At 36.2% G+C, this 27,773-nt stretch overlaps 1 protein-coding gene across 1 annotated transcript in view; it reads left to right on the top strand.

Annotated features, from left to right (window-relative positions):
- EMC7 (ER membrane protein complex subunit 7) overlaps nt 1-27,773 on the top strand; it is a 58,445-nt gene that overhangs the window by 7,589 nt on the left and 23,083 nt on the right. The window contains exon 2 of the mRNA XM_090397286.1: nt 20,654-20,912. Coding sequence (XP_090253412.1) covers nt 20,654-20,912 — 259 coding nt within the window. The remainder of the gene's footprint in view (nt 1-20,653; nt 20,913-27,773) is intronic.

A 27,773-nucleotide genomic window follows, 5' to 3' on the forward strand; every position in this document is an offset into this window, starting at 1 on the left:
CATGGGATGGCTTAATTGTGAGTGAGCAGGAGTTATATGAGGAAGTTAATAAGCTGATATCAATATGGCAATAGGATTTGATGACATATCACCATGTATCTTAAGGGAATGTTCCAGGGAATTGGCAGTAGCATTGACATGCCTGTGTAATAATTTTACAGATTTTACAACAGCACATGTTCCAAGAGAGTGGAAAGAAGGTGGTGATAAGTCTGTGGCTACAAATTATAAGCCAGTCTGTATATGTATGGAGTTGTGGTTAAGCTATTGGAGAGATTGGTGAGAACTAGGATACAGAAATGGATTGTTAACAGCAGTATTCTCTGTGCTTGTCAGCATGGGTTTGCTAAAGGGAGATCATGTTTTACTAACTTATGTATTATAACAAGGTGACAAATGTCTTGAATAATGGAGATGCATATACAGTAGTATACTCAGATTTTGCAAAAGCTTTAGATACACTGCCACATGGTAAGCTGTTAAATAAGTGTTGAAACAGATGGGAATGGATAACAGATTGCTGACTGGCTCACAGATAAGATAGTATATGGTGATGCAGTATCCTGAAAGAGGACACTTTGCTGCAAGGGGTCTGTATTGGGCCATTGTTCAGTTTGTATATTAATGATATTGGGACGGGTTAAACTGGTGATATGCAACTGTTTGCAGATAATACATAATTGGGGAGAGCAATGCAGAGTCAAGCAGATGTTATGGCTTTACAGGAGGATCTGAATAGATTGTATGAATGGGCATCGGTTCGGTGCTGTAAAGTTTTGAAATTTGTTAAGCAACAATGGGATGCAAAATATGCAGTTGGTGGGAAACTTGAAAGGAGGCAGAGGAGATGAGAGATGGTGGACAAGGACCTGAAATTCATATCAGATTTATTTACATCACACACGTTATAAAGTCAGATAATGGTCGCATCAGATAATGGCAATAATGCAGATGACCTTGACATGCAGAAATAAAGAGGTTATGATTCCATTGTATAAGGTCTTGATCAGGTCACTAGGTTTTTATGGTGACAAGGATATATTAGAAAGGATCCAGAGAAGATTCACAAAGGTGGTCAGTGGTCTTGGGAATGTGGAGTATGAAGACGGATTGATAGAATGTAGATTGCAAAGCCTTGTGAATAGGAGGAGGGGAGGATATGGTTGAGATATATATAAGACAGGGGTTGTTATCAGGTTGACATGGAAGAAATTTTTCAGAGAATGGGAGAGAAGTAGAACAAGAAGCTATCCCTGGAATCTGAGGGTGTGGGCAAATGAATGAGGAGAAGGTTCTTTGCATGGAGAGTAGTTGGTGAGTGGAATGCATTGCCTGAGTGTGTTGTGCATGTGAACACATTGAATCATTTTAAAGCATGGTTGGATACGCTTTTTGTGTGATAGTGTGTACGTCCAACGATTAGTTTCTGACTCTCTGGAGGCCAGATATGAATAAGTTCAATGTCATTTTCATTTAAATTCGAATGGTTAGGAATCAGTCTATCCTGCATTCAGGACCATGTTGTAACCATTACAATTTTCAGTTGTTATTTTGTCTTATTTTCTCTTTAACTGTATGTGCTAACAGTGGTCTTGAGACAAAAATGAAACCTTTTGTCTCTACTGCTAGAATGTTATATAAAGAGGGGGGGGGTGATATGATAGAGGTCTATAAACTTTTGAATGGGTGTTATAGCATTTCAAATGATGAAATTTTTCGTTATATGGAAGGCAGGGAGAGAACACAGGGCATCCATGGAAGTTAAAGTTGTTCTCAGTCAAGAAAGAGTTAAGAGCTAGGTTTTTCTCCCAGAGAGCAGTGAGAGAAATATGAGTGAGTGAGTGGAATAATTTGTCCTTATGGGTAGTGTGTGCATCTAGTATAAATGAATTTAAGGGAAGGTATGATAGCTGGGTTGGGTAATTTACAGCCTCCCTCAATGAGTCCTTGACTCCCTGGAGGTCTCAGATGATAATAATATACGTTGCCTCAAAAGAATTTTTAGAATACCATTTTTTGTGATGGACAGTTTGAGACTTTGCCTGGAGATATTCCCCTGACCCCATGCATTAGTTTTCTGTAAAATGAATAGCTAATTTTATTTTGTGTAGAGACCTCCATACAAGTGTAAATAAGGCAGGATGTGTTTTCTAATTTGATAGTGAATTTAATGTGGGGATGAATGTTTGGAATAAATGGTGAGCCCATTGCTAGATTTTCATCATGTTCAGAGAATTTATCTTGAAATTAAAAGTGGTGTTGTCGATGCATTATTCAAATACTGTCATGGTGTCTGGTGGAAATAGTTCTTATAATAGTTGTATGATTTCTGTTCAGGGTACATTTTTCAACAGGTTGCTGTCAGGTCAGATAGTTTTTATTACAAAATCCTTCATTTTTTTCAATCAAGTGTGCTATTTCTTATGTAGGTGTCCATCTGTCTTCCTATAAGTTGGACTATCAGCTGTGTTGAGATATTTAGAGATGGGTGAATATCTTTCATCCACTATGGGCTGCAGTGGTCTTCGGTATTTTAGCAGTTCTCTCAATTCTGGGAACCAGAGGATGTCTAGATGCAAAACATGTCATGGTATCCTCAGGCCTTTAAGTTGTTGGTCGCACTGTTATGCCAAGTAGGATCACAGCAGGGGTGGCCTGACAAACAAGATTTTATACCATCATGTTCCTGCTATGTTGTATTTTCTGGAGCATGGTCCATTTCATTTATGAGATATTTTTGCCTAGCTTGTTTGGATGCAGATTAAACTGAATCCTTTGGTAATTTTCTTAGTCCCTTCTCCATGTTAGCAATGATCTCAACCTTTGGGATTTGGTGGAGGCAAAGCTGAAACCTTCAACAAGATCAGCATTTGTAAGAACGTGAGGATGTACATATCAAGCACTTACAAGGTTGTGTGACAAGTGCTTCATATTATTCTTTTTCAGCTCATAAGTTATTGAAATTTTTTCTTTGACTTGCTGTGGAAATCGAATAAGCTTTGTAGAGAGTGTTTATAGTGTTCCACAGTTAAGTAGGTATGGAAATCTCCAAGTATAGAGAGTATGTATGTCTGTCAGTTATGTATAATTGAAACCTTGTAGCATTTATATGCTTCATGAGGAGAGAAACTTCTGTTTGCTGGTAAAGTTCAAAGTTAAATTTATAGTTTAATCTTTAAAAAAAGTGATCACATCATTATCTCTACATTTGATGAGGAACATTAGTGGATTACTTGATGTGCAACTTTTCAAATTATTCACTTAACATCTGCTCACGATTGGGGTGGGGGGGGAGGCAATCTTTCTTATCTGAAATAAGACAGGATTGTGTTTTGATGGCATTGAAGTTGATGAGGCTGTCCTCGCAACCATTAAAATATGGAAAGGAAATCAGTATTTAAAATACTGATTATGGAAGATTGAGGGATATAGGAGCACTGCTAAGTTTGTCAAATGAAAAATATATGAATGGAGAGTATTGTCATTTGGAAAACTATGGATAGAATTTGAAGTTAGTGATGATAGGAGAAAGAGTATGGAAGTATAGAGCCCTGTGCAATACAGTAGGATTTCCCAAAGCAGGCTCTGCGGAGCCCTAAGGCTCCACAACTGAATTTCTAGGGCTCTACGAATCTTGTTTACAAACATTTGCTTATTATTTATTTATTTATTTTTTAATTAATGAATCGATGAAATGACATGATCATCATCATCATGCGTATCAAGGATTTAAGCCTAGCATGGCCTCTTCCGGCCTTAGAAGTCATCGTTGAATCGTTTAAGAGGACGTCCTGGTTTTCTTTTTCCTAATGGCTTGTACTTTATAAGACTTGTTTTGGTAATCTTTCTGTTTTCATTCTTTGAACGTGTTCCATCCATTTATGTTTATATTTTTTAATTTTTTCTATTACTGGTTCTTGGTTTAATTCTTTCATAATATCTTCATTTCTTTTGTGATCAAATAGGGTATACTTTGCAGTTTTTCTCATAAACTTCATTTCTGCTGTTAATCTTTGTTTGTCTTTTTGTTTTATTGTCCAGATTTCGCTTCCATACATTAAGACTGGTAGGGCTAATGTATTGTATACTTTTAGCTTGGTTTGTTTTTGAATTAGGTTTGGTTTAAATATAGAGTTAATTACACCTGTTATTTTTAAATATTTTGCAATTTTTACGTTTATATCTTTTTCATTTTCATATGTGATCATACATCCTAGGTAGTTAAATGAATTCACCTGTTCTAAGATCTTGTTATCTATTACTATTTTAGTTCTTGCTGGATCTTGTCCTTTAAAGGCCATAGTTTTTGATTTTTCTGTTGATATTATCATACCATAATCTTTGGATATATCATTTAGATCTAAAATAGCTTTCTGTAAGTTATCTTCAGAATTTGTAATTATTATTTGGTCGTTGGCAAAGAGGAGAGTGTTTAAGTTTACTGTAGGAGAAAGTTTAATTCGTTGATGTAAATTTTTATTTCATTTAAGTAGACATTAAAAAGAGTTGCTGAGAGGGGACATCCCTGTCGGATCCCTTGGTTTATCTCTCTCGTATATGATAGCTCGTGATTTAATCTTATTTGTATTTGATTATTTTCATATATACTTGTGATAGCTTTTAGGATATTATTTGGTATTTGTCTTTCTTTTAATATGTTAAATAATATGCTTCTTTTAACTTTGTCAAATGCTTTTTCAAAGTCAATATGTGTTTCTAAATTGTATTCTCTTCTTTTCTCTATTATTAATTTTAGGCAAAAGGCCGGGTCTATACATGAGCGTCCTTTTCTAAACCCATTCTGTACTTCTAGAATAAAGTTTTCGGAATATTTAATTAGTTTGTTATTTAAGATTGTGCTATATATTTTGTAACAGGAATTTAGTATACTGATACCTCTATAGTTTTTAGGGTCATCTCTATTACCTTTTTTAAAGATAGGAATCACTATTGGGAGGATACCAGTTGAGTAAATTTTATTTAAAAATAATAAGAGTCTTTCTTTGAATCTTGTTCCTGCATATTTATATAGTTCTGAACCTAGTTTATCTTCTCCAGGTGATTTTCTGTTTCTTGTTTCTTTCAGGCTGATTTCTAATTCTTCTTTAGTTATTTCCTTTTCATTTTCATTAATTGTTTGCCAGTTGTCCTTTTTCAAATATTTGTCTGTCCACAGTTCTGTGTAGTAATTTAGAAATTCTTCTAATTTCAATTCAGTGTTTAATTTTGTTTTCTTTGGTATCTGCCTTTAAGTGTTTCAAAATCTTATATACATTGGGTCTTATTTTATATAAATCATGTTCTAAATTAGAAACAAATTTATTCCATGATTCTCTGTCTTTTTCTGACTTCTCTTTTAGCTATGGCTCTTATTCTTTTATATTCTATTTTATCTTCTAATCTTTTACTGCTTAACCATTTGTGATAGGCTTCTTTTTTCTTTTTGATTATTTCTTTGATTGTATCATCCCAGATCTTCAGTTTTTTTCTTTTATTGAATTTTTTGGTCTTTCCTAAGCTTTCATTTGCTGCTGCATTTAGTATCGTTTTTATATTAAGCCATTCTAATTTCTTCATTTTGTTTTATTTTATCTAGATATTGGTTAATTCTTTTTTCATATAGCCATTGTACATTTGTGTCATTCATTAGTCTAGTTTTATAAACAAATGTTTTAATTTTTCTTTCTGTTCTTGTTACTTGTAGCCATTTAGGTGGTAATCTTAATTTTATTTTAACAAGAAAGTGGTCACTGCTTATTTCATATCCTCTGTAAACTCTAACATCTAGTGAAAATTTTGATGTCTTTTCATTTAATATGAAGTAATCTAATATTGATTTCCATCCTCTTGCTGCCCAAGTATATTTATGTATGTCTTTATGTTTATAGAAGGAATTCATTATTTTTAGGTTATTATAAACTACAAAGTCAATCAATTTTTTACCATTCCTGTTTAGAGTATGTTCTCCATGTATTCCTATATTATTATTAATTTTTGTGTTTCCAAATCTTGTATCTAAAATTATGTAATCATTTTTATTTATTTTATTATATATGTTTTGTAGCTGATCATAAAAATCAATATTATCTTGTTCTCTTCCTTCTTCTGGGGCATATAAACCAATTATTGTTAAATAGCCTCTATCTATTTTTATTTTAGCTTCTATTATTCTTTCATTTCATAATTTATAATGTTTTAACTGTTTTGAAATGACATGATACTACAAGTTATGTCCATCATACCAGACTTAAAAACTCTGCAGTTCAGAACAACAATGCACTGTAGTTGTTAAAATGAACTTACATTTTCTAAATTTATGGAGCACTAAATTGTAAAATGGTGAGTGTTTATTGATTTCTTCCTTTTTTTCATGTTTATTTTAAAGATTGAGTTGTGAGGGCTCTGCAAAAAAAATTTGCTTGCTTTATGACTCTACTTTAGCAAGAAGTTTGGGAAGCCCTGCAATACAGCATTCCTTTATGAAATCTGAACAAAAAGGATGCTATCTATCAAGGCATATAGTGAATGCAAAAATTGCCAATCCAATTACAAAAGATCTACTTACCAGATTACACTTATAGTATTTAGTAAGTAGTCTTTGGTTCCAGACCCAAAAATGTTCTGAAAATGACTGATCATATGGATTTCCCCAAACATTTTCCATAACTTTCACCTGTGGGTAGATGATGTTGACAAGAAGATCTACTGATGTTATCTACTGAAGGAAAGATATACTACCTTTCTTGGCAACAATATTTGCAGGATTGACATAGCCCCTTTGTGGAAATAGGTTCTGCTGTGGGAAGTTGGTTGCTTTGGCTTGTTGGGAATTACATGTTGATTAGTGTCGTTTTGTTTAGTACACATTCTTTTTGTATTTTAATATTAATTCCATTGTAATGTGTTTCTTCTGATTCCAGTATGATTGTATTATTATTCTAAGGTCTTGTAATGTGAGTTTGAATGACAGTATTTCAGTTAACTTTGCGATTAATTCCTTTTGAAAATTTATGAACAAAAGTATACGTTATTTTTTCATTGGAAGGATATTTGAGTAATAAATTTTGATTCATAAATTGTGTTGATGATACAATCACTTTTGTTGTTCATTTAAATGGCACCAGAAAATATTCTGTTTGGTTTATTATTATTAACAGTATTTGAAATATTATAGGCATTGTCTCTTACATTCTGCTGCATTATTCTTTTTTGGGAGGATAAGATCAAAGAACGTTCGATAGGCATTAGCTGATTTTTTTTTTTTTTTTTTTTTTTTTTTTTTTTTATAGTTGAAGGAAGATTGTCTTGGTTGGCACAAATGATTTGAGAATCCTATGATCCTATGAGAGAGGATGTAAAGGAGTTGTTAGAAGAGGCAAAACTGAAGAGCAGGAAAGTGAAAATTATAAGTCTCCTACCACACTATGATAGAGGCAAACTGAGGAGGAGGGCATTGCTAGATAATGAGTAAATTAGTGAGAACGACCAAGTGTGGAATCTAGTCTCTCAAGCAAAAATATTGAATAAGGTAGTCAATTCAGGAAGTAAATGTGAGTGGGGTCTTAAAGGGATGTGCAGTTTCTATATACTAATGCCAGAAGTATCAGTAACAAGAGAGAGGAGTTTTTGGCATTGGTTACTGCAACTTCACTTGTGACTACATTACAAGTGAGACTTGGATAACAGTTGATGATGTATTACAGGGATAGAATATGAAGGGTTTAGTATTTTCAGGGAAGATAGAGAAGATATGATGGGTGGGGGGGGGTACTGCTGATGATAGAAGATGAATTGCAGCCAAAAAGAATAGGGTGGGAGGGTGGCTGTTCATTTGAAGCAGTCTGGTGTGTGAGATTAAGAGCCAGTAAGACAAAATAAATATACAGTTTGTTGTTGCTATAGGCCAGAGAGTTCCATGGATGATCTGAAGATGCATCAACAAATTAGTACAATGAGTACAGATAGAGTGATTATTATGGGGAACTTCAACTATGAAGATATAGACTGATAGACTGAAAGGAAAAAAGATCACATGGCAGGAAGGAAATAGAATTTATACACCTACTAAGAGATAATTACTTGAAGCAGCATTTATGGAAGGGTGGGGGGCACTAGCGGTGTGAGAGTATTGGACCTGGTCATAGGATCAGAAGCACTATCCAGATTACCATCAATTGGTTAAAGTGACTCTGCTATCTTGACTTGGGAGATTGTACAACATGAGGAATATTCTATCAAGAAGTGGTATATGTGGAAATACAAGGCTGGTGATTATGACAAGCTTCAGAAGAAGCTTAAATCTGTGTCATGGCATAAAATACTGCCGGGTCAGGATGTTGGTAGTGCATGGGAGATGGTTAAGGGTCATCTAGAGGAAGCCGCATTAAATTGTATACATAAGGAAAGGAGGGTTAGCCAGGTAGGAGTTAGATGAGTAACATCATTAACTCCCCCCCCCCCCCCCAACTGGCCATGACGCCTATAGACGTTCAGCTAAATCTGGATACGAAGCTCTAACACCCATTGAATAACATGGATAAGAAGTGCAATTTGGTGTCACTATTTCATCCACATCGGCCGGTAGGGAGGTTAAGCATGCACTGCAGAGGAAGAAAATTCTGTAGAGGGTATATAAAGAGAAAGGTGACCAGCATGGCAAGGAAGGCAAAATCAAATGAGAAGAATCTAGCCAAGCAGGCCAAATCCCGAAGAGTTGTTCTTTTGTTATGTGGCAAATAAGAGGAAGAATGACTATGTGGTTGAATTTTTAGAGTTTTCTTTAGTTCTTCAACTCTTGCTATTTTGGACTGCAGCATTTAATCTTGAGAAGAAATCCAATACTTTCTGATTATTAAACTTTCATTTTATATTCCTGTCCAGCTGAATTTTCTGTGACCTATTTAGTTATATTCCTTCTGGTGCATGGAGTTTTCAAGTTACAACCATTTCAGTTCAGGTGATTACTGTCTGTTAGAGCCTAGCTTAATTCAGAACTTCATCCTATCTTATCCTCTCTTTGCTTCCCTTATCTGCAGGACTCTGTAGCTTGAAAATCATTGTTATATGTAATAATCTGTCTGGGAATAGGAAGGTGAATCTGTATTTTCTAACTGCAGATCTATTATTCTCACATCAGTGCTTTTCAAAATAGTGGAAAAATCTACCAACAGCCAACTTCTATATCACTTAAAAACTTCTTGTCTGATTAGTGATTCAACAGATCTTACAAGCATGCCATCCATCTGCCCTCAGACAAACATCATTGAGAAGTTTTAAGAAAGTTGCTCCAGTGATTAAATAACAGGCACAGATTTTGCTGACAACCTGTACTGGAATATCAAGTGGAATTCATCCAAAACATATCGACACTGTCTTAAAAGGCTGGAGTGCAATGTACTCTTTGATGAGGTAATATAAGAGATGGTGGATCTAGATTAGAGAATGAAACATTGGGAAACAGATGTAGAGGTAAAACATATCAGGCACTTGATCTTGGGAATCTTAATGGATCTAGTGGATTGTAAAATATTAGTCCAGAATAGAAGAGTGCCTGATAGCTGGACCAACCTAAGAGCTCTGAATTAGGCCATGCTGTCCCCTCACCATATAACAACCACCACAGGTTTATGCATTTAAAAAAAATATCAGTGTTCTGTCTAATCCTTACTGTCCTGCAGTACTGGTATACCATTTTGAATATTTTGTAGGTGGGGGAGGCCTGTATAGTCCTGTGGAAATGGCATCTGCATCCAAAATTCTATGCCACCCAAAGAAAGGGTGTTCTAAGTTCAATTCTAGTTGCCAACTAGAGGAAATTTTTCTCTGGCATGGGTAGCAGTTTTTTTCTTTAAGAAACTGATTTTTTGTTGCATAAACTCAAGAAAATTGGGTAGTTGTGAAATTGCATGAGAAGATAAAACTGAATTTATTGAACTGTTGTGGGACAATTTCCTCAAGCAGCATGTGACAGAAGGAACTCATGGTCAAAGAGTGTTAGATCTGATTATAGTGTCAGAGAGGGTTTCAGTTAAAGACGTGACTATTCTGCCTCCAGTTGACAGTGATCATGTTGGTACTCACTTGGGAAGTGGCTAAGTTCATAAATGTTCCATTCCAGGAAATTATGACCAACTGAGGAGTTGGTCCTCAGTCGTTGGATGGGAAGGATATCGACAGTGTGTGGGAAGTGTTTAAAAAATATCTAAATGATGTGATATCAGAATGTGTCCCTAGAATTAGAAAAATAAATAGAGGAGGATTGAAATGGATGTGTAATCTAATTAAGCAGGAGATTCGGTAAAAAAAAATAATGATGATGTGGAAGGAATACCATGTGCATAAGGATGATGTCAGTTATGATAATTGTAAGCAGCAGCAGGCTAGAAGAGTCACAAGTGTTGTATGGAAAGCTGAGTATGAAAAGGAACTGGTTCTGCAAGTTAAAGACAACCCAAAAGAATTTTATTATTATACTGCAAGTAAACGAAAGAATAAATTTTGAATGCAGAATAGCCATTTTGCTAAAAGCCATCAACGTGGTATATGCAACATTGAGCTTGCCGCTACCTCTTCACTGTATGAGGAAAATCATGTGTATGAGGAGTTTGTGCAACAGCTCTAGTACTTCCCTCATACACATGAAGTACTAGAGCTGTTGCACAAACTTGAATAAGAATTCTGCAATAGGAACTGATGGGATATCAGCACCAGTGCTAAAAGAGTGTTCAGCTGAACTGGCTATTCCTTTGACCTGGCTACATAATTTGAGTCTCAGAACAGGGAAGATTTCACAGAAGTGGAAAGAATGTATAATAATCCCATTGCACAAGGGTGATGAAAAGACTAATGTATCCAACTATCGATCAATCAGTATCTCAGGAGTGGTAGTGAAGATTTTGGAAAAGTTGGTTAGTGCTCAAATTCTGAACTGGGTTTACTAAGGGAAGATCATGTTTTAGCACCTTGCTCACATTCTGTAATAATGTTACCATTGAGTTCGAGGGGAACGGATACATCATGATAATTTTGGATTTTGCTAAGGCTTTTGGCAGAATACAGCATGGAAGACTGTTGCATAAACTGGAGAATACAGAATTGAAATTCCATATTCCATATTATAAATTATTTATAATCCATAGAATTGGATTATAAGCTATATAAGCAATAAATTATTAGCATGGATAAGAGGATGGATGACTGACAGATATCAAAAAGTGGTATATGGAGGTGTGTGAATCTGCAAGGTTCAAAGTAACCAGTTGTGTGCCTCAAGGATCAGTCCTTGGTCTATTGTTATTCAATCTGTACATTAATGACATTGGGAAGGATATGACATGCGACATATAGCTATTTGTCCCAAGTTAGTATCTCTGGCATAGGCAAGTGGGTTTTATCTCTTTTATCGGAAACTTTTTTTTTTTTTCATAAACTAAAAATAAATCATCCATAGAACCCTCATTATTTCAGACAGTAACATATCCTGTTATTGTGCTGCCTATAATTAATGATAACATGGGCCAGCTATATCTTATTGGCTACTAGTGGAGATTGAACTGTCCACTCAGTCTTCAAAGTCTAGGGTTTAAAGGCCTTGCATTCTCCCTATAAAGCAGTGGATCTTAACCTTTTTAGTGATCGGCACCCCCCTTGAATCTAAAAATAAGTTCTCGCACCCCCTTGAAAATGTGTTTCTATTTCTTTATTTAGGAAATTACATCTATTGCGAGATAATTTATTTATTGAAAAATAACACATACATTTACATATACATACAAAACAATATCTCAATTTTTAATGGCTATGTTGTTGTTTATTCATAATAATACTTTTGAAGCGAGGCTCTTTTTTGAAAGAGCCACACGTAAGTCATCACTTGCATTTAAGCGATTTCTGACATTTGTTTTTATGTGCAAAAGTGATGAAAATCCCATTTCCCACAGGTAGGTGATGGCAAATGATAAAAGTGTCTGCAGTGCTGCTTTTGCCAGCTGTGGATAAGGTTCTAACTGTGTACACCAGAATTGTTCTAAGTCCAGTTTTTCAAATTCCATTTGAATACGTGCATTGGCCTCATATTTCAATAAGATCATCTTTTATTAAATAGCTGTCGTCCATCGAATCTGGGTCAAAATTTAGAAACTTCTCTTTGCTGGAAATGCTTTCTTGCACCCCCAGGGGTGCACACACCCCAGGTTAAGAACCACTGCTATAAAGGAATAAAAAGCATTAGCTGATTTATATTTGTAATTTATAATAATAATTTATTTTATAATTTATAATAATGATATTTTATTTTTTAGCAAGAGTGCTGCTGATTGTAGTACTTACAGAATGATTTGAATAGGCTGGAATTGTGGGCATTTGAAAATTGCTGTCAGTTCAATGTTAATAAATGTAATGCACTTTGGTGTGATTAGATATTCGCTGTCATATTATATTGTTGGAATTATGCTAGAAGAAACTAATCAGGCTAGGGATCATGGAGTTTTAGTAGACAGGAAGTTTAAGCTCACAGGTCATATATAAGCTGATATTTAAGTTGCAGCACATGGGTCTGGATGTCAGATTGGTCAACTGGATTCAGGATTGGCTGTCTGATAGGTATCAGAGAGTTGTGTATGGTGGAGCAGTTTCCAGGAGGCAGAGGGTTACAAGTGGGGTCCCACAGGGCTCAGTACTAGGACCTATATTGTTTAACCTTTATATCAATGACATAGCCAGTGGATTGCAGGGGGATATTCAGTTGTTTGCGGATGATGCGAAGCTGGGAAGGATTATTAGTAATAGTGCAGATGTGGTAGCCCTGCAAGAGAATTTAAATAAGCTAGATAGATGGGCAAATGAATGGGGGTGTCAGTTTAATGCAGCAAAATGTAAGGTCTTGAGGTTTGGGAAACATCGATGGGATGCTACATACTCTATGGGAGGAGTTATACTGGAGGAAGTAGGGGAGACAAGAGATCTGGGGTTGATGATTGATAGAAACCTGAAGTTTAGGGGACATATTGCAAAGGTGGTGAAGGTAACACAGAGGATTGCTGCAATTATGAGAAGGACACTGACCTGCAGAGATAAAAGGGTTATCATTCCGCTATATAAGTCTCTGATCAGACCACACTTAGACTATTGTTCTCAGATTTGGTCCCCAGGATTTGATGGGGATAAATTTACTGTGGAAAAGGTACAAAAGCAGATAACAAAGATGGTTTTAAGACTGTACCATGTTAGTTATGAGGATCGGCTGAGGGAATGTGGACTGCAGAGTTTGGTGGATAGAAGAAGGAGAGGTGATTTGATTGAGACTTTTAAACTGTTGAGAGGTGGTTACAGGGTTGACACTGGGGAGTTCTTTCGCTTGGTTGAACAGCGGGAAGGAGTGATGACAAGAGGCCATCCCTGGAAGTTACGAAAGGAAACTGTGAGCAAGAGGGTAAGGAGTGGTTTCTTTGTGTGGAGGGTGGTTGAGCCGTGGAATGCATTGCCTGATGGAGTGGTGGGAGCGAGAACGGTCAGTGAGTTTAAAGAGTGGTATGATAGACTGTGTTTCTCAGGGGGAGACATCCCCTCGATGAGTCTTTTGACTCCTTGGAGGCCTGAATAATAATAATAATAATAATAATATAGTAAAAATTGTAAATACAACTTAGAGAAATAATGGTAATGCTGAAAGGAACCTTAACATGTAAAGATAAGGCAGTCATTTTGCATCTTTACAAGGCCTTAATAAGACCTCACTTGGACTATTATGTTCGAGTCTGGTCTCCTGGTTTTCTTGGTGATTCTGATGTAAAAATAATCGATTTAAAATTCTGAATATTTTTACGTATGGATTATGTTAGTATGTTTATTAGTTTTGGTTTCATAACATGCATTGTCGGCACTTGCGATGTGCCCTTTATTATTATTATTATTATTATTATTATTATCACGGGCAACTCCAGGGAGTCATTAGACTCATCGAGGGAGGCCCAAAATCATTTTCATCACAACTATTCCACATTCATACAGTATCTATCATACCTCGCCTTAAACTCATTCACTGTCACAGCATCCACCACAGACTCAGGGAGCGCATTCCACTCATTCACTACTCTAAAAGTAAAGAACCCAGCTCTAACACCTTTACTAACCACACTTTTGCCCAGTTTCCATGGATGTCCCCTAGTCCTCCCACAACCAGCCCTGTTCTCAAAAATATCTTCTGAATTAATTTTATAGAAACCCTTCAGTAATTTGAATGTCTCAATCATATCTCCCCTCCTCCGCCTATCAACCAATTTTTGCAACCCACAAATCTTCAACCTGTTCTCATACGGTTCATTCCACAGACCTGCTATCATCTTGGTCACTCGCCTCTGGATCCTCTCCACCTCCTCCCCATCAAGAAGAAACCTAGGTGACCAAATCTGAGCACAGTAGTCGAGATGAGGTCTTATCAAGGCTCGATACAGAGGAACAATAACCTGCTTGTCTCTGCTTGTCAACGTATTCTTCAGCAACCAAGTGATTTGATGAGCTGATTTGGCCACTTTTGCAATGTGTCCCCTAAATTTCAATTCCTTATCCACCAACACTCCTAAATCTCGTGCCTCATCAATTTCCTGGAGCACGGTTCCACCAATGCAGTAAACTGCCTCCAATCTTTTCACCCCAAAATGCATAACCTTACATTTTGCCACATTAAATTGACATCCATTCTCCCTAGCCCAGACCTCCAATCTATCCAAATCATCCTGCAAAATTTTGACGTCATCTGCATTCACTATTGCCCTACCCAACTTTGCATCATCCGCAAACAAATGAACTGTTCCTCTCAGATCCTTTCCTATATCATTTATGAACAAATTAAACAGCAGTGGTCCAAGAACAGATCCTTGTGGTACACCACTAGTCACAGGCCGTCTTGTGGACTCTACTCCTGAGTAAACCACTCTCTGATATCTCTCCGTCAACCACCCTCCTATCCATCTCACCAACCCTATGTCCATTCCCATATGCTGCAATTTACTGATTAGAATTCCATGTGGTATCCTGTCAAAGGCCTTAGCAAGGTCCAGCAGAATCACTGTAAACCCATTACCCTTATCCAGTTCAGCCGTCACTGTGTTATAATACGTGAGCAAGTTACTGAGGCATGACCTACCCTTCACAAAACCATGCTGTCCCCGATACAGTATCCCATTTTCTTCTATCCAATCTTGTATTTTCCTCTTGACTATTTTCTCTAAGACCTTGATAATGATTCCTGTTATGCTGATTGGCCGGTAATTTTCAACAGCAGCCTTGGAACCACCTTTGTGCAGTGGAACTATTTTCCCCTCTTTCCACCCCCTTGGGACTGACCCAGTCCTGAGGCTCAAATTAAACAAAATGGTCAAGGGCACTGACAATTCTTTGGCCGCTTCACGTACGACACGAGCTGGTATACCATCCAATCCCACAGATGTATTGACATTGAGGTTCTGTAATAGACTAGTTACCTCTACCTCATTCATCACAATTCCAGTATAAGCTGTTGGTTCTTCCATTTCCGCAAAGTCACCACCTGGATGATATACTCTTGCAAAGTGCTCGCTCAGTAATTCCACAACATCGACTGATTCAGTTACCTCCCTACCCTCAGCATTTTTTAAGATCATTCTACCATGAGCATTTTTCCTTTTACTTGCAACATATTGAAAAAACTGTTTGGGATTCTCTTTAGCCTGCATGGCCAATTTCCTTTCGTAATCTGCTTTTGCTTTTCTTACCACCCTTGTTACCATCCTGGCCTGAGCTTTATACTGTTCATGCACCTGATGGTCACCCTTCTCCTTAAATTCCCTCCACAATTGTTTCTTTTTTTGCAGCTCAAGCTTAATAGTGTTATTCATCCATTTAACCCCTACCTGATTTATTATTCGGACTCTTGGTATACAGTCAACCATTGCCTCCTGCAAACAGTTCTTAACCACCTCCCATGCACTATCAACATCCAGCCCTTGCAGTTTTACATGCCATGGCATTGAGCCAAGCACACACCTAAGCTTGTCATACTTACCAGCCCGGTAATTCCACATGTACCCTGTCTTAATTGTAAATTCGACTCCTTTAGCCACCTCCCAAGTCATGACCTTATGGTCACTCTCACCAATTGGTGGCAACATGGTCATGTTCGTTACAGCTACATTCTCAGTTGCAATTACTAGGTCCAGCACTCTCTGCCCCCTGGTATTTTCCAATGCATGTTGCCGTAGATAGTTGTCCCTTAATAACTGCATAAAATCCAATTCCTTCCTCCCATGTGCCCTCTCCTCTTTCCAGTCAGTGTTACCATAATTGAAATCACCCATAATAATTACCCTCCTTCCACTCATTTCTTCTATTTGCTTATGCATACTGTTCCCACCATCCACTCCATCACCCGGTCTATAGCAGCACCCAATTGTATATTTTGTTCTGCTAGATTGTATCTCACACCAAACAGCCTCAAATGTGCTTTTTTCCCCATCCTGCAGTTCAACTTCTATACTCCTTGGCTGAAGCTCATCAGCTATCATCAATAACACTCCTCCCCCCTTTTTATTCACCCTGTCACTCCTGAACACGCTATACCCATCGCATTCAATCCCACTAGCTTTATCATCTTCTGTCAGCCATGTTTCACTAATACCGACAACCTGTGGCCTGGAAGTGCCAACCATGGCCAAAAACTCTTCCTTCTTGTTCCTAATACTCCTGGCATTAGTGTACATGAATCGCAGAAGCCCATTTGTCCCATCCCTACTTTGATTCCTTATACTAACTATCCCATTCTGATTTGTTGTCCGTCGTACTCGCCCTGGCATAATATACTCATTCATACACTTAACTGCCCCCCTAAAGTCTGCATATCTACACCCCCCCCCCCTCTTAATAAATCTAGTTTCCCTGAGTCTGTACATCCACTTCCACATCATTTATCAACACTTTTTCAAGTCTCCGTACACCAACTCCATTCAAATGTAACCCATCCATCTTATATAAGTCCTTTCGCCCATCAAACTCATTCCACACATCCACAAATTCCACACCACTCTCCATGCATAACCCACGCATAAAGTCATTGGCAATTATGGCCCTCCTTCTAAACACTTTATTGAAATTATTTTGTCAGAGTGATATGTAAAGCATTTAAAAAGTTTATGTACTTACCGGATTTGAATAGTTGTATTACTTTCAAAATTTTTATTGTAGTTTTAAATATTAAGTGTTTGTGTTTTATGAAGACATTCTCTTGTCGCTAACGGAGACACCATGTCAGCCATTGTATTTAGTTTCTTGCTTACCAGTTTCATGGAGTGCGCATGCCCGTCGAGAAGTTTGATGCGTGATTGACAGCTGACAAGGAGAGCGTTCGGTATCAGAGTAACGGGTGTAAACAAGACAGCGTTCGAAAAGATATAAGAACACAGCCGGCAGATATTTAGATTCGGAGGAAATGGAGTTTTTTATGTGACAGTTGGAGGAAAATTAATAGTATATTCTGAAAAAGGAATAGTGGAACTATGAAGTATTAAAGTGGAATAAGTATTGGTAAATAAAAGAAAATCTTGCTATAGACGTTTTAAAAGGAATATTCGTGGTAACGCTAATTGGAAGAATTTTAGTAGATTCCGAAAAGGGAATCATATTAGTATGAAACTTCCTACTAATGCTTATTGACAGTAAGCATTAGTAGGAAGTTTCATCTGTCTTAAGGACGCTGGATCTGACTATTATTTCTACTGAAGAGAAGATAGAATTGAATCGGGAAGAATTAATGTGTGCTACATGAGTGATGAGAAAGGATCCTATGAAAATGAAGAATAAAGTCATATATCTTCGGAAAAGGGCCTTAACAGACAGCGAAACTGGCTATGAACATTTTGTCGTTGTGAAAACAAAGTGTTTAGTCTAGTCTTAAGTGTAAGTTTATTTTAAAAGGCTTTGGATCCAATTAAATTTGTAGTTATGTAATATTGTTTGAAGTGTATATATATATTGTTTCTGTTTTATTAAATGTGTTTATTTTGGTCTTGAGGTGATTTTTTGGATTCTGAAAGAAATAGTCAAAAAGAGGTCATTGCACCAATCGGAGTGAACCCTTGTGCATAATAATAATAATAACAACCCAGCCATAGGTCTAATTCGTCAGCTATGCCGGTTCCGGAGCCCGGATAAAATTTGGGGGACTGAGGTGGTGCCGTACCTCCCTGTAAAGGGGACTCACGGCCGTGTATCATCATACGATTATTATTATTATTTTGTATTTTGGTCTTGAGTTAGTGATTTTTTGGATTCTGAAAGAAATAGTAAAAAAGAGGTCATTGCACTAATCGGAGTGTGAACCCTTGTGCATATATAGGTACACTCGGAAATTAAAAAAAAAAAAATTGTTGAACAGAGATCATCTCTATGAAATAATTAAATAAATAATTAAAAATCTCTTTCTATTAACACTGATACAGTGGAGAGAGAGAGAGAGTGCAAAGGAGAGTGTCAAAAATGATATCAGGATTGTGGAATATGATTATGAAGACAGATTGAGAATTTTTTAGACTGCAGACACTAGCAAACAGGAGAAAGAAGGGCGATAAACCCTGCGGTGTTCATTCTCAAAAGATCATCAAGAATAGCCTAAATCAGATTTCCATTCCATCCTTTTATGGAGTGATGACAAATTGGCAATCTTCGATGCTTCCAAAACACAATTTTTCTCTTTCTTTTCCCCCAAAAAATTTTGTTCTCCTTCCTTTGCCCTTGATAATGCTCAGCTTAACAGCCAACTTCTGAAAAGGTTATATAGAATTTTAGTAGATGGAATTTTTAATTTTGTGAAGGTGGGGAAAGGACATCCTTGGAAGTTGAGAATGAATGTGAAGAAGGGGATGAGGGCTAGATTTTTTTCTCTCATAGTGATGTATGATTGGAATGGATTGCCATTGGATCTTTTGTGTACAAGCAGTATAAATGAAGTCAAGAATGTGAAAACTGGTGGGAGTAGCATGTCTTCCTTTAATGAGTTCCTGCCTCCCTGGAGGCCTCTTAATAATAATAAAATCAACCATAGAACGGTGACACTTGTCTTCCTCTTTTCACCAGATGCTGTTTAAAATTAGTGATAGTCTTGGGCCAGCTATCTCTGGCTGTGGTGAAGATTAATATGGAAGTGTGATAGGGATAAAACCGCCTTGCTTACTCCTTATGGAGAATAAAAGGCATTAGCAGATTTATTTATATTTATGGGCACTGTGATTTATTGCATCTGAATATCAGATGTGAGTGAACTTAAATGTTTAATCTACTCCATTGTTTTTTAAATCCAGTGGTTCCGAACTTTTTATAATGAGGCAGTCCTCTAAACTTTCAGACAGAGCAGGGAATTGAGCACTTCCTGAACTGCAAGATAACTTGACTTAGCTGCATCTAAACAAGAAAACATTTCATGATTCACTGATATGTTATACATACAAATGAAAACCAACTGCTGTAATTTCTTATCTGAATGCACTGTAAATCATACTGGTCACTTAACCGAATATATAGTTAAAAAGTGCTGTTCCAGAAGTTACTGGAAATAGTAATATATTCAAAACAACTCTAATACCAGTAAACTGATATTAGAGTTGTTTTGATGGCTGAATAAATGGTAATCACTATATGAGCATGCACATTTTTAACTGTTATGTTGCACCCATTTTTGTAATGTAAGTAATCAGCAGCTTATAGTTGACAGTGTCAGAAGGCCAAAGTAACAGTATTTGTACCAGAAATTTTTTTAATGAGAAAGAAGTATAATTTATTGCTTTCACTTGAAATAGGTATGGAGTAATTACACTAATTTCTGTCATATAGTATGACTAGGCTCTATAGTTATCACATTCCTCGGAATCAGTTCGTCAAAATATTTTTCATTGGTGAGTACTTATGGAAGATGTTTACATATCTTAGCTTCTTCTACCATAATACTGTGCATTTTCATGGTATAGTTGCAGAATATAGTGAACAGAGGAAAGAAAAATTCCACAAAAATTATGTTAGTAGTCTTGCATCTCATTGATCCTTGAGATACCAATACATCATTTTATCTCCAGATTTATTACTAAGATTTGATCATATTTATACACTGTTAAACTCTATCTGAAAGATGCTAAAAGTTACAGCATGTAGCCAACCAGAATCACTGAGTATAACTAGGTAAAAACATATATGAGTATTGCCGACACTTCATGCAAATATTCTACAGTTCTTAAAAAAACAATTCTGTAGTCAACAAAAATTCTAAATATGTGAAAGGAAAAATGTAATCCATATTTACTATGCTTGGTCTGGTATTCCTTATAAGTTTTCTGAAAAGACTGATTAAGAGATAATTACTTCAGTAATTACAGATAATTACATTCTAGTCATCCAAAACTAGAATTTTATTGTATTAAAGATAATAACAAAATGAAATTTATATATGTATACTGTCTCTGGATAGTGCTGCCATTTCCAGTAGTATTGATTTTTTTAACATTAATATTAAAACGAATGCATTAATAAGAGTGATAAATTTTCAGTGCAGTTTAAAATAAAATATAAAAATATACTTGAAAAATAAAATTTCTATTTGTGATTTATTATTAAATAATTTAAACTTTTTTTAAAACAGGAATGATGGAAGTTTTTCTGTCAGCAATTTACAGCCTGGTTCTTATGTTGTTGAAGTTGCCAATTCTGATTACATGTATGAACCAGTAAGAGTAGATATAAATTCAAAGGGAAAATTCCGTGCTAGAAAAGTAAATTACATTCAAACAAACCTAGTTCAACAGCTTCCATATCCTTTAAAGTTTAAAGTTAGAGGTCCATTTAAGTATTTTCAAGTCAGAGAAACATGGAGAATTACCGACTTCTTATTGAATCCAATGGTAAGTTATATTTGAACATAATCTTTTTGGTATGTTATGTCATTACATGAAGCGATCTTCATTTAATTATGTTAATAAATAACTTTTAGTTACTAATGAAATTATATGAATTTAATTAAGATGGTGTTAAAATGGAGGATGTTATGGATCCATCTATATTTTACAGCCAAATATAGAAAGCAAAATTTACCATAGCACATATGAGAATATAACCTTTGGCATGAGAGTTGCCCTGGATTGCACTACTTAAGGCAAGCACTGCACAGCAGCCCATATGTTTACCTTTTATTAGTGCTTAAGTTAGGTTTCACTGGCATGACAGCTGTTTCGAAACTATTGGTTCTCTAGAGACCAGGCAGAAACTTAGAGAGAGCAAAAACCCTCTGCATTATTTAAGGCACAAGCAGTTTGTGTCTTGAATAATGCAGAGGGTTTTTGCTCTCTCTAAGTTTCTGCCTGGTCTCTAGAGAACCAATAGTTTCGAAACAGCTGTCATGCCAGTGAAACCTAACTTAGTTAGTTTCACTGGCATGAAACCTAACTTAGTTTTGGCATCACAGTGCAAGACAACTGTGATGCCAAAGATTATTTTCTCATAAGCTCTCTGGTAAATTTTTTAAACTTTTTTAAGTTTATGTTTGGCTATAAAATATGGCTGGATCCATAATGTCCTTTATTTTAATATCTTACTTATGCTAAATTGTGGTCTTTTGGTTCATTACTTTAGTAATTAAATTTTTTTTTATTTTTACAAAATTAGGTGTTTCCTGTGAATGGTTCTGTTTTTATTATGCAAAAGTCTCCCCCCCCCCCCCACACACACACACTTGTTATGTTAGTGTTTTGTAACTATTACAAAAAAAAATGCAGTTATATTGTATTTTTATCCACAAAAGGTCATCATCATCATCAAATTCCTGCCATGTACCCTCAAGGGGTGTACAGGATATGACAGTACTACATGAAAAAATTACATCATTACTAACTTCCTATCTACAATTTTCCTCCAAATCAGTCTGTTACTTGTCAAGACTCCAACATTATCAGATCTTATATTTCTATCGTCTAAGGCACTTTGTACCGTATCAATCCACCTATATCTTGGTCTTCCTCTGGGTCGTTTTCCTGCCAACCTGGCAGAGAACACTTGTTTTGCTAATCTTTCCTCTCCCATTCTATTTAAGTGACCATACCATCTGAGATTAGCTCTGCTAACGCATTCCTGGATGCTGACAATGTCAAGTTCTTTCCTAATATCCTCATTTTTAATATGATATTGCCATTGATGCCATCTGTTCACGCCTCTAATCTTTCTCAGGACTCTCATATCTGCGGTCTCTAGTCTTTGGTCAAGTGTTTTACTTCTGACCCAGCTCTCAGATCCATAAGTTAAAATTGGTTTGAACACAGTCTTGTATACAGCTAATTTAGTGTTCCGACTAATTTCTTTCTTATTCCATATGAATTTATTCAATTGACTTCCCACGATACCAGCTTTGCTGATTCTGTTGTCTATTTCTATATTTAGTTTACCATCTTCAGTAAAAATTGTGCCTAAGTAGCTGAAATGTTTTACTTGTTCCACAGGTTCTCCATTCACAACACAGTTGACATTTTCAATGATTCTGCCTATTTTCATTGTCTTTGTCTTTTTATTGCTGACCTTCATACCATATCTATTACAACAGCTATTCAATTTAGTCAGAGAATCTTGCAGACTTGTAGCGGATTTATTTAGAAGTATAACATCATCCGCATAAAGCAAAGAGCTGACATTAACATCTCCAATTTTGATATCAGGTTTAATACCACATTCCTTCATAATGTGATCCATATAGATAATGAATAACAGGGGGGATAATGTACATCCTTGTCTCACACCAGATTTAACATTAAACCATCTTCCTGTACTTCCTTCAATTCTAACTGCTGACTCACAACTCAAATAAAGACTAAGTATTGCTTGATATAATGCCCCATTGACACCATATAACTGCAGCGTATTGAATAGCTTCTCTCTTGGCACCTTGTCATATGCCTTTTCCAAATCGACAAAACTTAAATACAGATCTTTGTTATATTCCCATGCTTTCTCGACTATTTGTCGTAAAGTGAAGATCTGATCCTGACAGCCTCTATTTGGCCTGAATCCAGCTTGTTCTTCACCAAGCTTTTCTTCCACAATTCTTCTCAACCGTTTCTCAAGTATACTTGCATAGATCTTGCCAGGAACACTCAGTAGGGAAATACCTCTGTAATTCTCACATTCAGTTTTATTTCCCTTTTTATATATGGGTACTATGAGAGCTCTACTCCAATCATTGGGAATTCGTCCCTCTGTCCAGGCTTTCTGAACTATGCAGTGCAGCCACTGTAAGACTCTTATACCACCATACTTCAGCATTTCTGGTCGAATATCATCTACTCCTGCTGCCTTTCCACATTTCAAGCCTTTGATGGCTTTTTCTACTTCAAGTATGGATATGTATTCCTGACTGCATGCCTGGTCAGTGTTTTTTATCACTGTGCTGTCATCACTGTTTGTTTCATTTAGCAGTTTTTCAAAGTAATTACTCCATACTTCAAGGATATCTTTTTCTCCTGTTTTCATTTCACCTTTATCATCTCTAATTCCTTTTACAGCACTCTTTCCTCCATTCCTAAGCTTCTTCAACAACCTCCAGAATATTTTGCCACCTTCTTGATATTTATTTTCTATATTCTTGCCAAAGTCCTCCCATGACTTTTGTTTAGCAAGTTTTACACACTGTTTAGCTTTCTTACATTTGTCTCTGTATTCTGTAAGAGTAACAGCTGCCTTATTTGCCAGGAACTTTCGATATGCTTTCTTCTTTTCCTTCACTGCCTCTTTAACTTCCTGTGTCCACCAGGGAGTTCTGATTTTTTTTATCCTTGCACACAACCTCACCACATGCCTCTCTGGCAGAATCAATCAATGTTTCCTTCAGAGTTTGCCACTGAATCTCCAAGGTTTGATTCCTGTTCTCAAACTCTTTCATTTTCTTTTCAATAATATTTCTGTATTTTAGTCTACAGTTCACATCTGAGAGCTGCTCAACTTTTATTCGCTTTAAAACTTTCTTACATGTTATTCTTTTCAATATGAAATTCAATTTTATCCTGCTCAAGACTAAATAGTGATCACTTCCAATTTCAAATCCTCTGTACACTCTGGTGTCCTGCACCAGGGAGAAAACATCACTATCAACAATAACATAGTCAATGAGACTTTTCTTATTCCTAGCCTCTTCTCTCCATGTGAATTTGTGCAGATTTTTATGTTGGAACATGGTGTTAGTAATAACCAGTCCATGTCCTGAGCAGAAATCCAACAGATATTTGCCATTATTATTAGCTTTGCTCTTTTCTCCAAATTTTCCCAAAATATTTTTGTATGTCTCACAATCATTTCCTACTCTACTATTTAGATCCCCAACAAGGACCAACTTTTCCTTTTTCATTGTGTCAGTTGCTTTTTCTAAAGCATCAAAAAATTCCTCCACTTCTACCTTAGTAGAACCTTCTGTGGGACCATAGGCACAAATAAGTCTCATTGTCCAGTTCCCCATTCTCATATTTGCCCACATTACTCTACTTGAGACTGACTGCCATTCAAGAAGATTAGCCTCGTATTTTGTGTTGAATACTATGGCTACTCCTTCTTTTCCTTGATTGTCATTGCCTGAATATAACATTTTGTATTTATTGCTCAGAAAGATCTCACCAGTTTTGGTCTTTTTTGTTTCAGTCACCCCTATTATGTCGATCTGGTACTTATCTAATTCCTCAGCTAGCTCCATTTCTTTGCCATTCAGGCTTCTTACATTGATAGTACCGATCTTTAACTCTGGTGATGTTGAGTTGGGGTTTGTTTTCAGATTTGTTCCAGTAGCTGACTTTTCGCTGTTCGCCCTGGTTCCCTGGCGAAAACAACGGGGGCCTTGTTTAACCGGGCGACGCCCCAGCCGGCATGAAATTTTGTCATGTTGTACCATCATTTTTTATTTTGGTTTAACCAATAAGAATACAATTTGGTCGGCTAAATCCCAAATTGCCAGCCCATCCTCGTTCGTTCAGTATCAAAGTAGATACCCAACAGGGTGCACCACGAGAAGGTGAGGATTGGACATTAGGTCAGAAGCCCTGGTCGGTTCTCCGCATTCCTTTAAAGGCTATGTGGAGGTCTCCTCTCAGTTATACAGCTTTGACCCTTAAGCGAGAATTAAATAATCTGGAACCCTGGTTCCAGGGACTTTTCAGGCCCACTTCAAGCCTCCAATTAGCAAGGTGATATTATACTAGGCAGCAAAATTCAATTAAAAACATTACCTAGTGCCACTGGGTGATTCAAATCCAAGCATATCGGGTGGAAATCTGAGTGCCATCCACTCAGCAATCCGAACAATCAGTTGATAACTAGATTATTAAACTTATAATTTGATAAAATTAAATCTGTGATTAGATGCCATACTGAATGAAAAGCAGACAAAAATTTTTTTTTTACAAAATGAAATGTGCCTATCAAACTCGTGCATGAATGAAATGAGTTTATTTTGTCCATCCACATGCAAATAAGATATCTGATATATATATTCTCATTTATAATATAGTATCTTTAATAAGATTTAAAGAAAAACATCTGTATGTTATCTGACGTTATCATCAAAAAAAAAAAAATATAGAAATCAAATTAAAAAAACTGAAGACTCACAGGAAGTTATAAGAAAAAAATCTATTAAGATCCAGTGCTCCTCTGGAAAAGCTTGCCCAGAAGGGAAGAAACTTCAAAATTCAAGAAGGTAAGCATCATAACAGTGTCATCCACAAATTCGAGAATAAATTAGATCTTACTGCCTGTTTCTTTACATAACATGAAATGGATTGGTCATCAGCTTTGATGCCATATCTTGAAAATCATCTCCCGTCGCATCCCTTCAAGGAGTCTAGTGAATTTATTTGCTCTCATAGCCATTGACAAGAACCAAGGTCATTATATACCTTTTCTGCACTAATAGTCATCTGAAAGCTATATATAAGCCATAGTCTAGTCATAGACAATTCACTGACGATGGCATATGTTCTAGACATGTTTCATGTATGACTTTGGTCCCATCCCTAGTTTTTTTTTTTTTATTTATTTATTTTTTTTTTTAAGATTGTTTCTGTGATTCTTCAGAATTTATTTTTTAATTTTGTGTCTGTCAGATAATTGACAAGAAACATATAGATGTTTAAATTCTGTGAAAGTTATTTTAAACTAGTGTATTCCAAGTATTTTGTTCTCATGATATTTTCTTTTCTGCACTAATAGTCATCTGAAAGCTATATATAAGCCATAGTCTAGTCATAGACAATTCACTGACGATGGCATATGTTCTAGACATGTTTCATGTATGACTTTGGTCTCATCCCTAGTTGTTTTTTTTATTTATTTATTTTTTTTTTTAAGATTGTTTCTGTGATTCTTCAGAATTTATTTTTTAATTTTGTGTCTGTCAGATAATTGACAAGAAACATATAGATGTTTAAATTCTGTGAAAGTTATTTTAAACTAGTGTATTCCAAGTATTTTGTTCTCATGATATTTTCTTCAAAAACATCAATATGCAAATTATTCCTGTTCTCCGGCTAGACAGATTTTATTAAAATTTGATATCCTGAATCTTTACAAAAATTGCATTTTTGAAAATTATGGAGACAACTACCGTGTTTGAATAAAAACTGTAGTTTAATATAACTAAAATCTACATTCGACGTTTCGACCTTTATGTCAAGGTCATCTTCTGGAGCATACAACTATACACAGAAAACAAGCTACACTACAATCAAACTGGTTTGTAAAAGACACTGACCAACCACTACAACAATTGTTGGCCTGACCTCTGGTGAAAAAAAAAAAAAAAAAAAACAAATTATACATCAACGCTAGAGTCCTATTATTAGTGTTATCTGTTGGTTGTAGAAATACATTGGGCACAACAAGTATCTATCTGTATACATATATTAACATCATGTATACATTCCAGCCAGTTGGTATGGAATGGTTTCTAATACTAGCTGAGGATTGGCTAGAGTCCTGACTTCTGCTGGATCTTATATATTAGGTAGGCTGAATGTGTGCCATCCAGATCCTTGGATTTTTCATGCCATCTTTGTTGTTGATATTTGGGTGGTTTATCGGGATTTCGCAGGCTTCCTTAAATTTCCTTTCGTACCAGGTTTTTGTGCGGTGTAAAGAGCAGGTGCTTTTCCAGTTGATTTGGTTTAAGGTGTTGAGTGCGTGGTCTGAGAGGCCTGCTTCACCATAATGGTTATATTTAATGTGTTCTTTCTTGCGTATAGAGATTGTCCGTCCTGTTTCACCAATGTATGGTAAGTTACAGGTGCAGGGGATGCAATACACTCCAGGATGTGCTAATGGGAGGAGAGGATCCTTAGAGGAGTTGAATATGGTTTTAAGTTTAGTGGGTGGTTTAAAGGTGACATTGAAGTTGTAATGTTGTAGAATTCTGTTGATTTTTTCCGATAACCCTTTAATGCATGGGATGGCTATGGTTTTACTGTAATCTAGATTCGTTTTTGTTGTAGTTTTATGGAGTATTTTATTAACAGTATTTTCGTTATAGCCATTATGTGTCGCTGATGATTTTTAGTTCTTGTTTCAGGGCTTGCTGGTTAGAGCAAATTGTTGTAGCTCTGTTTTTAAGGGTGTTAATGACTCCATATTTTTGTGATGGGTGGTGGTATGAATTAGCATGTATGTATTGGCCAGTGTGTGTCAGTTTTCGGTAGACCGTGAAGGATAGACTGCTTGAAGGAAGACGTCTAGGAATGGGAGCG

This window comes from Typopeltis vanoorti, chromosome 8, assembly GCF_054136105.1.
Source record: "Typopeltis vanoorti isolate ZY-2024b chromosome 8, IOZ_Tvanoo_1.0, whole genome shotgun sequence".
Classification (NCBI taxonomy): Eukaryota; Metazoa; Arthropoda; class Arachnida; order Uropygi; family Thelyphonidae; genus Typopeltis; species Typopeltis vanoorti.